At 37.9% G+C, this 16,602-nt stretch overlaps 1 protein-coding gene across 2 annotated transcripts in view; it reads left to right on the forward strand.

Annotated features, from left to right (window-relative positions):
- The window catches only part of Sbf2 (SET binding factor 2), a 342,185-nt gene that overhangs the window by 219,588 nt on the left and 105,995 nt on the right, over window positions 1-16,602 (forward strand). For both annotated transcript variants that reach the window (XM_027410074.2, XM_027410075.2), the window contains one exon: window positions 10,853-10,921. In XM_027410074.2, coding sequence (XP_027265875.1) covers window positions 10,853-10,921 — 69 coding nt within the window. The remainder of the gene's footprint in view (window positions 1-10,852; window positions 10,922-16,602) is intronic.

Genomic DNA, 16,602 nt, shown 5'->3' on the forward strand with positions numbered 1-16,602 from the left:
TTATGCCTTCAAAGCTGATGTCAACAATTTTATCATGTGAGCCTTCAGGAACACATTTAGATTCAAGCCATAACACTTATATTTCTTTGGATTTAAAGAAAAAAACTTTAATTTATGTAAGTAGATAATTTTAGAATCTTTATTAAAAGAGACAAAATAGTGCTCTTATTACAGTTTAGTGGATATTGCCAGATGGTATGGTGCATGCCTTTAATCCCAGCACAGAGGTGGATCTCTGTGAGTTCGAGGTCTGCCTGGTCTACAGAGCAACTTCCAGGACAGGCTCCAAAACTACACAGAGAAACCTTGTCTCAAAAAACAAGAAACAAACAAAAAAAGTTATTGGATGTCATGTCTAATATGAAAACAGAAGTGCACTATAACAATAGCTTAAACTGTTAATTTGTACTTAAGTGTATTGTCCTTATATTTTAGCTTGCTTATCATATATAACCTTTGTGTATTTTTAAAACATGGCAACTAAAACCACATGTAAAACAACACCCATTAACTGAAGGTGTAAAAGATTTTCTTTTAAGTGAGAGCAATAAGTGAAAGAAGAACATTGAGTCCAAATAGTTCATCTTCCCACAAGTCCAGTTTAACTGTCTCTGATTCATGAACCCTTTTTTGCTTGTTGGCTGCAGTCAGCTCTCTTGTATGCTCTTATAATATGTTTCTCTGCTGCCAGTGTTGCATATAAAATACATTATTTTTTTTCTTAGCTATTTCTGGGTCTGTCTGTTCATTCCACTAACTTGTAAAGTCTCTAACAGAATAATTCCCAACATTAGGTACCATACCCACATTTTTAATTTGTAGGCACTAGATTTATTCTTGCTGGATGAAGAAAACAAAGATATGTGAGTGCAAATAACAGTAGCTTATTTCTTTGAAACACTTAGCTTTAGTTCTTAAGAATTTGGGGACAATATACTTTAAGCAAATTCTAATAACCCTTTGCTCATCACTCCTCCTCCTCTGCAACTGGATTCCAATTCAGTTCAGTGTTTAGCTGTGGGTATCTGCTTCTACTTTCATCAGCTCTAGATGAAGGCTCTAGGATGGCATATAAGGTAGTCATCAATCTCATTATCAGGGGAGGGCATTTAAGGTAGCCTCTCCACTGTTGCTTAGATGGTTAGTTAGTGTCATCCTTGTAGATGTCTGGACATATCCCTAGTGCCTGATTACTCTTTAAAGCTATGATGGCTCCCTCTCTGATGGTATCACTTATTTTGTTCTCCTCTATTCTTCCCCCTACACAACCTTCCTGCTCCCTTATGTCCTCCTCACCCTTCCTCTTCTCCCCTTCTCATTCTTCTAGCTCCCTCTCCCCTCCCCCCATGCTCCCAATTTGCTCAGGAGATCTTGTTCTTTCCCCTTCTCTGGGGGACCAGGTATGTATCTCTTAGAGTCTTCCTTGTTGCCTAGCTTCTCTGATGGTGTGGATTGTAGGCTGGTAATCTTTTGCTCTATGTGTAAAGTCCATATATGAGTGAGTGCATACCATGTTTTGTCTTTTTGTGACTGGGTTACCTTGCTCAGGATAGTTTCTTCTAGTTCCATCAATTTGCCTTCAAATTTCAAGATTCCATTGTCAGTCCGTCCCGTCCCCCCTTCCCCCTACTGAGTGTAAATGTACCACATTTTCTCTAGCCATTCTTCAGTTGAGGGCCATCTAGGTTGCTTCCAGGTTCTGGCTATTACAAGTAGTGCTGCTATGAACATAGTTGAACAGATGCCCTTGTTGTATGAATGTGCTTCTTTTGGGTATATGCCTAAGAGTGGAATTGCTGGATCTTGTGGTAGAATGATTCCCATTTTCCTGAGAAACCACCATACTGATTTCCAAAGAGGCCACACACGTTTGTACTCCCACCAGCAGTGGAGGAATGTTCCCCTTTCTCCACATCCTCTCCAGCATAAGTTATCATTGGTGTTTTTGATTTTAGGCATTCTGACTGAAGTAAGATGGTATCTCAGAGTTGTTTTGATTTGCATTTCCTTGATGCCTAAGGATGTTGAGCACTTTCTTAAGTGTCTTTCAGCCATCTTAGACTCCTGTATTGAGAATTCTCTACTTAGTTCTGTACCCAACTCTTCGATTGGATTATTTGGTGTTTTGGAAACTAGCTTCTTGAGTTCTTTGTAAATTTTGGAGATCAGCCCTCTGTCGGATATGGGGTTGGTGAATATCTTTTCCTATTCTATGGGCTGCCGTTTTGTCTTGTTGACTGTGTCCTTTGCCTTACGGAAGCTTCTCAGTTTCAGGAGGTCCCGTTGATTAATTGTCAATTTCAGTGTCTGTGCTACAGGTGTAATGTTCAGGAAGCTCCAGTCTGATTTTGTTGTATTCTTCTGTGTAAACAACTTTGGACTTCAACATTGTAAATAGTCTCTTTCTGAGACTCTTCCTAGGCAACTCTAGATTGTGTCAAGCCTACATTTTAAGCTATCAGCTATGACAGGTAGAACTCAATTTCCCACTGAATAATTGAAGTCTGACTTCACTGGTTTCTTTTCCACATTTGTCAGAGTGGACATTTGAAAAAGAAAAGGAAAGAAAGCTAATGCAGTTACACTATAGTCCAACTTAATGACTTTCTGTCACATTGCTGGCAAAAAATACCAAGAAAATGTTGATCTTTAGATGACTAAGTTTTATTGATACAGTAAATATTTAGGAAAAGTTTTAAGAAAGTTCTCTTTTATTAACTATTTTTAAAACCATAAATAGGACAAAGTTTTTTTTTTTCCTACTGACATGCTCACATACCCCTAGTCTGCTATTAAAAGGACCTTGCTTTCATTTTTTAAATTTTATTTTAAAACAATCTTTTCTCATTTTACATACCAATTCCAATTCCCTCTCCCTCCCCTCTTCCTGCTCACAACACCTTCTCCCTACCCCACCCCCAACCACTCCTCAGAGAGGGAAAAGCTTCCTATGAGGAGTCAGCAAAGTTTGGCACATCACTTTGAGGCAGGACTAAGGCCCTCTGCCCCATATCTAGGCTGAGCAAGGTATCCCTTCAAAGAGAATAGGCTCCAAAAAGCCAGTTCACTTGCTTTCATTTTTTTCCCTTCTTTTAAAGTTATTTTTGAGCCAGGCATGGTGGGGCACACCTTTAGTCCTAGCACATGGGAGGCAGAGACTTGGTGATTCTCAATGTGTGTGTGTGTGTGTGTGTGTGTGTGTGTGTGTGTGTGTGTGTGTGTGTGTGTGTGTGTGTGTGTGTATGAGAGGAGAGAGAGAGAGAGAGAGAGAGAGAGAGAGAGAGAGACAGACAGACAGACAGACAGAGAGAAACGCACACACACACACACACACACACACACAGAGAGAATGTGTTTGCTTTTTAAATAAACTACATAAAGTAATATAATATCTAATAGAAAATGGCAGTTCACAACCATCTATAACTATAGTCCCATAGAATCCAATGTCCTCTTCTAGTGTGCAGACAAATACACACACAGAAAATAAACAATTAAAATACATTTGTTTAATTAAAGAGATGGAGAGATGGCTCACTGGATGAAGGTATTTTCTCAGCAAACCTGTTGACCTGTTGATGCTGGAACGCAAACGAAGTTGGGAGGAGAGAACTGAGAAAGTTGTCATCTGACCTCCCTTGACATGTATTCAGTGGCACACATTCCCATGCACTCATGTACAAAGACACACACACACACACACACACACACACACACACACACACAGACAATTTATTTTTAAAGTAAAAAGCGCATACTAGGAGACAATATTGGCAAAACAGGTTTGATAAAGTCCTTACACCCAAAACTAAATGATTCTTACAACTCAAAAATAAAACTTTAATCACTTGATTTAAAAAAAAAATGGGTGTGTCAAATATCACAGGTGATAAATAAGCACATTAAAATATGTCCAGCATTTTTGGCCATTGTAGAAATGTAAATTGTTAAGCTTGCAGAGAAACCTCTGTGCACCTATTAAAGGTACTGCAAATACTAATTTCTGGCTAGGTTATAAAGATAAAATAATTCTCCGATAAAATGGTACAGGCAGATTGGCAAACAGTTTGACAGTTTCTTATAAAGTCAAACATATATTTACTATGTAATTCAGCAATTCCATTCCCAGGTATTTACTGTGGAGAATTGATGTTAACATTAAACCCAGTACATGAGTGTTTGTAGTTCTGTGTCCTTCAGTAGGTGAATGCCACTGCTATGGAATACTGTCTAGCAACTAGAATGAACTATTGAACACTGTCATGTAGATGAATTCCACAGATACTGTCCTGAGTGAAAGAAGCTGCTTTCAACAAGTTACAGATTGTACAATTTCATTTAGTCAATGAAAGACCCCCAGAGGCTCAGGCCCCCAGAATCCAGGACAGCGGCCACCCGGATCACCAAGCAAAGGTGAAAGCTTGATGCAAACAGCACGAGGCTTTATTGTAGTTGATTAATGAGCTAACCCCATGTTAGCTCCGGCTTTTCATCTATCCACCATGGCGGATGGCTAGGAAAGAGGCAAGAAGCCAGTGCATAGAGATCTTATAGGGCAGCATAAGGGGAGTGTCTAGGGGTACGCACAGGCTGAGGATTGGTGTGCCTCAGGCTTGGAGGGCTTGCCTCCAAGCCTGTGTTGATTAGTCAACTGGTTGTTATGGCCCATAGGCCCTCCTAGGGTGATTGCTATGCTCTGTGCATCATTGCTGTGTACTTGTCTGTGAGGCACACCCAGAGCTGTAAAGCATAACACCACCAGCTAACTTCTGATAGGTTCCTTGCCACAAGGCAGGCATCTGACCTCTTAGTGATCAAGGCAAGGTCAGGCAAGCAAGTGCTAGGCTGTTACGGCTGCTGAAATGGGGAGCTGGTCCCTTCAACAACTATAATAAGACTGCAGCAAAGAACTTGGGGTCTGATGGAACTATTCTGTGTCTAACTCTGATGGTGGTTATGGTTGCATGGGTCTCTACTGCACTAAAAGACAACTATTTAACTAAAACAAACAACAAAAAACAAGTTAATATCCCAGTGTTGTTTCAAAATATAATGAAATTTAATAGAATTTTCCTCACAACTTTGAAATACTGCTGTGATTTTTCTATTATTCAACATTTTTTAACTTGATGCTTGTCAGTTGTAGATAATATGCTTTTTTTAACAACTTCTATAACAGATTTATTGTTTCATCCTTGGTGTAATGAAATTTTGTCAAGACACATTTTAGGACAGGTCTTTTTTATTTGCTCTGTGTAACACTCACTGGGTTCTTTGTATCTCATCACTGATTTTTGCACCCATTACTCCTTTTACTTTCTCCCATCCACTTTCTCATTTCCCTATTTCTGAATTCTTCCTAGGTGTGTTTTTGAAGCTTTGATTTCATTATCTATATTTCTTATTTTTTTAATTCCTCCATAGAGAGGCAAAATAAAAGAATGTAACAAGAAAACAGATCTAACTTCTATCCATCCATTTGCATTTTAATTAAGTTTTAATTTTCCATTAATGTTTCATAGATATGCTGTGATTTCAAACTCTGTTGAGCAGATTTATACTTTGCTAGAATGTTTCTTCTTCTACCTAGATTCTTTGTGTTCACATATGCCATTTTAGATTTAGTTCAGTAACTGATTGCATTTGAGAAGCAACAGATTTAAAGCAAAAATTACTGAAATAAGATCACTTAGATTCAAGTATAAGCTATGATGTTTGTAGCTGTGTAAATCTCAGCAAGTAATTTAGTCTTTAGAAGTTCCATTCCTTCAGCAACAAAATGGGCACAATTACAGCATATATCAAATGGAAATATTGTTATATTAAATAAGTTTAAAAGTAGACTATATGTGATACCTAGTGGCACTCACTGTATGTTAGCTGTTATTTCCATGTGCTAGGTTTAGTGTTCTATTTTCCAGGTAACTAAAATTAAAACAGACTTGACCCATTTACTCAAAGAACTTAAAATTTGATGTATTTGTCAGGCCTAGCACTTACCTTCTGTCTCCGATGAGTGTCAGAGTACACATAAGTATATGTAGCATTTAAAATTGTGATACATCCTCTATGGTTTTATAAGTCTATTTATTACTAAATATAGTGAAGGTCCAATGAGATGGATCAGAAAATAAAGGTGCCTGCCACTCAAGCCTGAAGACCTGGGTGTTATCTTTGGATTCCACATAAACATAGGTGAGAACCAACTTGTTGAAGTTGTCCTCACCTCACATGCACATCATAGTGCACGTGATACACACGTACACAGTTTAAATTGGGGGTGGGGGCTGTAATGATAGATATATAGAAGTGTTAGGGTCGAGGGTAGAGCATGTAAATTACAATACAAATAATGAATCCATTCTCTGGGGATGCTCTTTATGTTAGAAATTAGTACAGCGTGCAATAGATGTGAATAAAGCTGACTTCCTAGAGCTACAGCTCACAGCAGAGGAGCTACGGTAGTCACATTGTTGTTGACATGGGTCCACATCACCTCATGATTCTATCATGAGAAGTTTGCAAGCCTGGCAGGACAGTCTGGTTATTATTCTGTAATAGTCAGACCATAACTAAGGCTTCTGAACAGTAGACTATTGTAATATAAAGAGATATTTTTGGTTTTAGTCCCTTTATAGAAGATGCACATATTTTCAATACTTTGAACAATTCACAACTATTTTATTTTTCATTTTTCTAGAGCTACCTACTCTCAGTTCTGTAGTTAGTTCCATTAACAGACAGTACCTTTGACTCTCATTTCTTTTTTAATGTTTAAATGTAACAATTTGAGAGATCCCAAAGTTTATGAAACAGGAATATTGGCTAAAACAGTTCAAAGGTAAGCAGTTTATTAAAAGTATTAAGTGTTTAAGGATAATTGTGAATTGAGATTGCAGGGCTCATTCTCCAATTAAAGGTAAATTACATATCGAAGTTGAGAATACATCATGTACAATATTCTAGTCCTTGCAAGTTTATAAATTGTGTGGTATGTTTATAGCTACAGTGCTATTATGTAGCCAAAGCACAGGAGACTCCAGAATGTGTATTTATGAGCTGATCCCCCAATAGATAACTGCACTATTCTGGAATGCAATTGCTGTGTTAATAGCTGTAGACTTATTGTTTTAGAATTTTTTCCATCTTTTAACCTAATTAATGTCTCTAACGTGATTTGCAAAGAATTTCATATTTATATTTTGCAATAAGTGTTTGACTGGCACACACAGTTTTTAGACATTCACTACGAGTGTAAACATTTTGTAAAATAATAAATAGCTCTTTCTAATCTAAATGTTTTATGGTTTCTGAGTCCCTGCTAATTGGTCATAGATTAAAATGCCCCATTCTTTAATTTTTTTAATTTGTGGGAAATTTTTATAAATGAGTATGCAGAGCTTCATATCACAGCTGTTGTCATTTAAAGTTTGGACAGCATCTTTACAAATGAAGCCCTGCTGTGAAATCAAAGTCAAACGGCATCTTGGCATCCCAACCATTTCCTTGGGAGAAGATTACAGCTCAAGTCTGTTGAACTTTATTGCCTTGGGCCTCATGACAGTCTTCAGAAACATGCAAGGCATTTCTGTTAAAGAAATTCAGATGTGCTGGGACATAGATGACATTCTTGAACATAGCAGTGTCCTAAGGGGATAAAGAATAGTCAAGAGGGAAAAGATAAACAGTTTTTTCTGTGTTCCTGGATTATTTTATAAGATTTATGGAAATGATGGAGGCCATTAGTGATACCATGTAGGAAAAGAGTGTAGGGTTTTCCTATGTGGCCTAACTATATTTTAAAATGAAAACCTAAACATGACTCCAACATAACAACTTAGCCTCAGAGTCATCTTCCTGTTTGTGTGGAGTGGGGTGCTGAGATTCAAGGCCTTATGAGTACAAGGCAGGCACTGAAGTTCATCTTTCATTCAGCTGATTTTATTGTTCTCATTGATTGTTTCTCTTCTTCTCCCCTGCTGTCTCCTGACACATGTGTGCCTGAAGGAGAGACATTACTAAAATAATTCCAATAATTACTTCTTTTCTAGCTGAAGCTCTTTTTAATCTAAAGCCAAAAATCATCCATTCTAATTTAATATCTATACAACCAATATCTAGATTCCAACACAGATCCTCACATAGAGCATAAAACAAAATGCCAGCCCTCTTGTCTTCTCCTTTTTATTTCATGATATATGTGTGTGTGTTTTCTGTGTGTGTATGTGTATGCATGCACACACATATATGTGTATATGAGAACCTGGGATCCACATATGGGAGAGAAGATGTGGTATTTGTTTCTCTGAGTTTGTGCTACCTCTATTGTGATATGGCATGAAGAGACCTTTGGCAGATCCCATGGTGGGTGAGCAACAAACAACAGGTGAGAGACAGAGACCTGCAGACTATAATTTGGGGGAAAGGGAATGGAGTAAGGGAGAGGAAGGGAGAGTGGGGAGAGAAAAGAGAGAGAAAGAGACAGAGAGACAGCTGCCTCCTGGAGAAATGGAAGAAAGAGAAAGAAAATAGGCAGAGCTTGACTCTTAAAGGGACCTTTGCACCTGCACACAGAGCCAGGGTACTGCCTGCTAAGTGCAGAGGTTGACACATTGTGCCAGGTTCCCAAGGGATGGGGCCAGGTTTGCCTGGATTACAACAGCCTCACTTAATATTTTTTAGTTCCATCCATTTTCTTGCAATTTTTCTTTATGACCAAATAAAATGCTATTTTATACACACACACACACACACACACACACACACACACACACACACACACATATATATATATATATTGCTTTCATTACCTGTTCATCTGTTGTGAACATTTTAGGCTAATTCCTTTGGCTTGAGAATAGAGTAGCAATGAACATGGGTTTTACAAGTATCTGTGGTAAGGTATGGAATACTTTGGGTACAGGCCTGGGCATATTTCTTACGTATAGCTAGGTATTATTTGCGGTGATATTTTGTTTATGATCTAACAAATAAAGCTTACCTGAAGATCAGAGTGTAAAGCTAGACACACTAGTTAGCCATAGAGGCCAGGCAGTAGAGGGACATACCTTTAATCCCAGCACTCGGGAGACAGAAACAAACAGATCTCTGTTACTTCAAGGCCACCCTGAGTTATAGGAAAGTCAACCAGTCTAAAAGAAAAACAGCTCACACCTTTAATCCCAGCACTAGGGAAATGGAGACAGGAGTGACAAGGCTGGGCAGAGAAAGGAATATAATCGGGGAGGAGACAAGAGCTCATGGCAATCTGACAGGAGTCTGAGGAGCCTTGGAGTCTGTAGATGCAATCTGAAGACAGGGCCACCCCTTTAGTCTGAGGTAGAGGTAAAAGCTAGTGGCTGGCCACTTTGTTTTTCTGATCTTCAGGCAAGCTTTATTTGTTAGATCATAAACAAAATATCACCACAATTAATGATATCTCTATTTTTGTTTTGTATTAAGAAAGCTCTACACTGATTTCCCTGGTGGATATACTAGTTTACCCTCTAACAAACAGTGAATAATGGTTCCTCTTTTAGTATAGCCTTTCCAGCATTTGTGATTTACTTGATGATAACCATTCTAACTGGGATGAGATGAAATCTCAAAGTTATAATTTGCATTTCCCTGATGTCTACGGATGTTGAATACTTTTTTAAAATCCTTCAATTAGGGGTTTGGGGTTTTATTTTTAAGATTTATTTGTGTGTTTTGTCTGCAGAAGCTGGCATTAGATCCCATAGGACTACAGTTTTACACAGTTGTAAGTTTTACACAGTCTCCGTGTGTAGTGGGAATTGAACTCAGAACCTCTGGAAGAGCAGCCAGTGCTCTTCACCACTGAGATATCTCTCTAGCCCCAAAACATATTTATTAACCATCCATGTTTCTTATTTTGTAAACAGTTGTGATCTTTTGCTCTGTTTATTGACTGAGAGGTTGATTTGGGTGTTTGTTTTGATTTTTACAGTTCACTATACAATCTAGATATGAACCCCCTGTCTGAAATAGAACTGGCAAACATTTTCTTTTTTGTAATTTTTAAAAATTTTATTTGCTTTGCTGTTTTGCCTGAATGTATGTCTATGTGAGGGTGTCAGATCTTGGAGTTACAGACAGGTGTGAGCTACCATGTGGGTGCTGGGAAGCAAACTCAGGTCTAATTATTGAGCAGTCTCTCCAGCCCCAGTTCTTGTATTTGGTTCTTTGGGTTCCTTTCAAGATGTTGGTAAGCTAGAACTTACAGTAATTACAATACATACATACATACATACATTTTTATATATGCACTGTTTTCAAATCCAAGTAGTTCTGCTTTACCTTTTTTGTAACTACCACACTTTTCCTCAGCAGCTGTACCATTTTATCTTTCCATTAAGAGTTTTTTTATTCTGTTCCCCAACAATGCAGTGAGTTTCAGCTTTTTTATATAACACTGAGAAAGAAATGACACTTGTAACCAATTGTAAAGTACACACCAATATGAAAGATAGTAAATCATATGGGAAAAAAACATCTTTGACCCAGAGAGATATATTGGGTATATCGAAAATCCCTTCTAAAAGTTTCTGATTTATTAAAACATTTTTTAACACAGACTCTCAAATTCAGTAAGACGTAAAAGTCACATCCTTCCCAGTGTATTTATGCTTTGTTTCTAAATGAATGTGCTTCAGGAACAATTATTTTCCCCTGGACTTACCCAACCATGCTTTAGTAACAACTTTGAATAAAATGAAAAAAATTTCACAGGACAGTGACAATGTAGCCCAAACCTGGTATGACATACATACATACCAAGTGATTGTGACAAAGATTCTAATAATGTTCATTTGACTTTGTTTTCTTTAAGGATTGCTCAAGTTTAGAAGAATATAACATTGCTGCAGCACTACTTCCTCTTACCAGTGCTTTCTATAGGGTAAGTTTGTTTGGTCTATACATAAACTTGTTATGATTTACATATGTGTATTTTGTTTGATTTGTCATGGCATTATGTGAATCTGTCCTTTTATTATGCTAAGGACATACCTGTAATTATATTAATGATATCATTTGTCATATGTCATGTACAGGAAATGTAATATCAAATAAGTCATCATCATTCCAGTCAGCTTCACTTTCCTTACAACAACTGAAACTCTATTTCAGATTGATTTATGGGTAGGTTCACCCTGCCACAAAAAGTAAACCACATGAGGCCAGGCCATTATTAGTATATACTTAGTGAATGAATGATATCCATGGAGACAACATAGAATTTGCTGTCAATATTTTGGACTGTCCAAAGTGATTTTTTTTAATTCTGCACTTTATTATAGCTCTATTGTTCATGCCATCACATAAAATATTAGCTCTAACTTACTTTGCATGCTTGTGTATGTTTCCGGGTAGGTAAGTGAGCAAGTGTGCAGAGGACAGTTTGCAAAGGCTGATCCTCTGTCCTCCCACCATGTCAGTTCTGAGGGTTGGACTCAGGTCATAAGGCTTGGGGGCAAGCATCTTTACCCACTGAGCCATCTTTCCAGCCTTAACTCTTAGAAACTAAAACAAATTAGCAATCAATCTCTCTCTCTCTCTCTCTCTCTCTCTCTCTCTCTCTCTCTCTCTCTCTCTCTCTCTCCCCACATGATGAATATACATTTAGTTCATCTTTCTAAAATAAGCAACTGGAACTAAACAGTGGCTACATCTGACTTACTATTGAGCCATCTGCACAGTTTCAGGAGACTGCAAGCTAACAAGTTCAGATAATGCTGTTTTCTCTGCATTGTCAAACTTAGTAATAAAAACTTACATTTATGAATTTGCTTTGGCTTTAGGGTCAGTTATCAAAGTTCCAGTAGGAACCAAAAGCTTACCAATCATTTGAACAGAGAAAATTGTTTGGTTTTGGTTTTAGGGAGTAGTTGAGGCAAGGTCTATGTAACTTTGTCTGACCTGGAACTAGCTATGGAGATTAGGCTGGCCTCAAACTCATAAGATCTGCCTACTTCTGCCTACTAAATGCTGAGATTAAAGGCATCACACCTAGCTCAAGGAAGTTTAAATGCAAGGGACTATTAATAATTAACTACTAAAATAAAGAGAATTCTAAAGTATGCAGGAATGGAGTACAAGAAGCAGCTACTACCCATAGAGCTAAGTCTGAATGCCCAAGAAAGAAGTAGACTTGGAAGAGTGCTGCCCTGAAATAGTCATGTTAGGGAGGTTTTGCTGTGGCCACTTCTGCATAGGATACAACCAGCAAGTAGGCAACTGGAAACTACCTGCTGCAGTGCTGGCAAGATTTGCTTGGATTTCTGTCTCCTAGAATGCCACTCAACTTCTAAGATACCAGTGAAGCTTCACTACTGAAACTTCATGAAGAGTGAGCTCTTCTAGATATCCCACATTCGGGAGCAAAAAAGAAAACAGTCTCCAGATGTAGACAGAAGTTTCTATCCTAAAAGCTGCTCTCAAATAATCATACAGAGATTTAATATTATTTATAAATGCTTGGCCAATGGCTAAAGCTTGTTACTAGCTAACTCTTACATTTAAGATAACCCATATTTCTTATCTATGCTTTGCCATGTGGCTTGGTACCTTTTCTCAGTACTACATGCCCATCTTGCTTCTCTCTGTGTCTCCTCTGACCCCACCCTTCTTTCCAGCATTCTGTTTGGCCCTCCCCCAAACTTATCCTATCCAGCTATTGACCAGTCAGCATCTTTATTAAAACAGTCACACAGTGTAAAGGAATATTTCACATCCAGAAGCAGAAAGAGAAGCCACTTCCTACTGCAGTGCCCCTTAGCATCTTTATTAATGACCCTTAACGTTCCCATTTGCAAATGAAAAATGTTTATAAGACCCATTTCCAGGGTCACAAAGCAGGGCAAAGAGATACAGATTTGGAAGGAAGAATGCACAGTGGTCAGGGAAGGTGAATCACACAGATTGTTGGATATTTTCTCAATATGCATCTTTTGGGAATTATTTCTAGTGCATAACAGATTTCTTAATTTAGGAAGCAGATATAAATTGCCTTAGCCTGGCCACAAATTTAAGTGAGCCATCATATTTCCCAGCCAGTATAAACTCTTGGGATTTGCTCACAACTACCTTAGGGAATAGACTTCAGCTGATTTATATTTTTTAAATTTAATTTTTATAAGTTCTTGCAGAATTTTATACAGCAAGTATGTTCATATTCATCCCTCTGTTCTTTCTGGACCCACCCTACTTTGTGACCTTCTAAAAAACAAAGCCAATTTATACTGCCCAGATGTCCTTGGATGTGTGATCTTCTTCCACTGTAGCAAGGTCTACTTACCATGAGCTGCATTCTTAAGAGAAACTGTTTCTCCCTCTCCCAGCAGCTAGAAATTGTCAATAACTCTATGAGTATGGCTAGATTTCATGCCCAACTCTCATCTCCAAGCTGGGATTTGGACTGGCTTGGCCTTGCACAGGTCTTATGCTTGCTGTTATAACTGCTATGATTTCAACTGCCCTGCTGTGTCTAAGAGGCACTTCTTTCTTTGTAGTCATCCATTGCATCTGACTCACATGCTTTCTGCCCCCTCTTCCACAATGATTTCTGAGCCTTGGGGGTAGTGCCATATATAGGTATTCTCTGTACCCTGACTAGTGGGTGGCTATATTACTGTCGACTACAAGGAGGAGCTTCTCAGATGAGGGTTGACAGATGCATTGATTTATGAGTACAATAATAAGTCACTAGGAGTCTTTAATACTGTGTCCAATTAGTAGAATAATAGGTTCTTCCCTAGGGTCTATGACTTGTCTAGCCACGGGTTCTTAGTCCTATAATGTTGCTAGTTACAGATTTCATCTTGTGGAATAGTAATTTCAATCAAAAAGTAGTTGGTTACTTCCTATTTTAAAATATTTGAATAAGCTCCTTTTTTTTTACTTGATGTAGTAAATCCTTATTGGGGGGCTAGAGAGATGGCTCAGTGCTTAAGAGCACTGGCTGCTCTTCCAGAGGACCTGAGTTCAATACCCAGCACCCACCTGGCAGCTCACAACTGTCTGTAACTTCATTTCTAGGGGATCTGACACCCTCACGCAAACATATATGCAGATAAAACACCAATGCACATAAAATAGAAATAAAGTAATCATTCTTTTAAAATTTACTCCTAAAAAACGTTTTTGAGCGTCTCAACATATAAAATTACTGTACCAGAGAGTGTATGAGCTGCACTATTGATAATATATTACCGTGACCTCAAGAAACTTGATAGTGTTGCTAATACAACAGTGGTTTTAAAAAAATTAGGCTGGTCCACAATGCCACCAAGCCATTGGAATTTTCTTAAATAAGTCTAGTATACATGCATGTTTAGAACATTCACATAGAGGAGGTGGTGAGGTAGCTCAATTGTAAAGTTAGTTGCCACCAAGCCTGATGACCTAAGTCCAATTGCTGGCACCTACATAATAAAAAGACAGAGCTAGCTCCTGCAAGTTGTCCTTTGACCTCCATACAGGCACCCTTACACACATGTACACATACCAACCAAATAAATAAATGTAAAAATAATTTTTAAAAATAAAATTCAAGTTTGAGGCCAACCTGGTCTCCAGAGTGAGTGCCAGGAGAGGCTCCAAAGCTACACAGAGAAACCCTGTCTCGAAAAAACAAAAAATATAAAAGTAAATAAATAAAATTCAAATATTATAAAAAAGTATAAAGTCTCTTTTTTTTTCCAGTTTCACCCCCATTTTCTCCAGTTGCTTTCTTAAGGACAGATGGCATTACTGACAGCACATACTAGCAATTTATCAGTCCTCTCTCCCTCCTTCCCTCTCTCTCTTTTTCTCTCTCTCTCAACTAAAAGCATAGAGACAGAGAAAGGCTCATCACTTTGTGATTTCCAAGGCAGAGGCCACGATGACTTCATTTACAGTTGTGAGTTGTGTATATTCTTTTAGACTATATAAACCAAAATAAAAAATTTAGCAAGAAATTAAAGAACTATAAAATTAAGCAGAAATACACCTAAGCCGGGCATGGTACCCAGACCATGTGTATACCAGAGATGTCCCTCTTGTCATGTGTTGCAGGTGAAGGTTTGAATCATTCATTGAGATAGTGTTTTTTATAAACCCACTTGCCTGGTGTCTTTGATATAGTACAGTGTGTCACTGTGCCCAGATTTAATTTGTTAAGTTCATAAATGGCAATGATTTATTAGCATAAATAAGTTATCTATCATTTTGTGCCTTGTGATTGTATAGTACAGATAGTGATTGTTATCCTAACGAGTTCAGAGTGCCCAGCCTCTGGTAATTAACTCCTTGAACAGACAGTAAGGTTGCTCTGTATATACTGATAAAATCAAGGCAGAGGACAGCCTGCTAGCTGCCATCTAGTGTTAGGACACCTCTGTCATCCCCAACAAGAAACCTCATATCTGTTCCTAGGTAGCAATGAATCTAATTTCTATTGAGTCTGCCTTTTGGAGGCCTTTCACATGAGTGAAATCATACCATATATATTCTTTTTTCTCTTTCATCCTAACTACAGTCTGCCCTCCCTCCTTCCTTTTATTCTGGTTTTTGTTTTTCTTATTTATATTTATTCATCTATTTCAATATATATTCGTGTGTGTGTGTGTGTGTGTGTGTGTGTGTGTGTGTGTGTGTGTGTTTGCGCACGCACACACTCATGCACATGTGCATATGGGTGCATGTTCACATGTGTGTACTCAGATGTTGAGACAAGATGACAATGTCAGGTATCTTCTTCAGTCATTTCTCATTTTATTTTTGGGGACAGGGCCTCACTAAACCTAGAATTTATACATTTGGCTTGACTAGCTGACCAGCAAGCTTCTGGTAACCCAACTCATGTCCTTCTGCTTGTACAGCAAGTGCTTTATCAACTGAGTCATTGCCCTGCCCTTCAATACATGTTCTCCTGTGTCTCACTTCTTTCACTAAGCATTATGGTTTGGAGTCTCACCCATGCTATTAATCACTGTCTTTACATCTTTTAATTTTGAAATAAGAATTCTTTCTTCAAATACCTACAGTACCTATCAAAACCTGAGATTCGAGGATCACCAGCTTGAGACCCAGGCTCATAGCAAGACAGACAGACCAGGGATAGAGAATGCACAAGTGCCAATATGTATTTTTGTCTGTTGTCAGAATGCTTAAGCTTGTGTGTTTATTTCAACTAATTCTGTATTCAATGCAGAATTAAGCTAGTAGTCTTTTAATAAATATATGTATATGATGCAAAGAGGATGATTTCTCAGCTTAAAGACAAATTTTATATTTTGTTATAATTTTGCAAGTCTTTAATTTCTTCCTAAATTTTAACTTTGGCCTATACCTCCTTAAAAATCATACACTACCATAAATAAATGTTTTGGCATAAGTTTATTTTCTTTTCAAGACATAAAAGCCTATGACTAGTAAATAAAATAGTATAATAGGAAAATCTGTTGATGCCCAGATTAAAGGCCTTTATTGAAAAGTTTCTGTCAGCCTGAGAATCGGAAAGTGGACATGAAAGCATAAAGAGCCACAGAATTTCCTACACTCTGTTTTTAAGTGGTGATCTTCCTGCCGCTGCCAAGC

The sequence above is a fragment of the Cricetulus griseus genome, chromosome 3, assembly GCF_003668045.3.
Source record: "Cricetulus griseus strain 17A/GY chromosome 3, alternate assembly CriGri-PICRH-1.0, whole genome shotgun sequence".
NCBI lineage: Eukaryota > Metazoa > Chordata > Mammalia > Rodentia > Cricetidae > Cricetulus > Cricetulus griseus.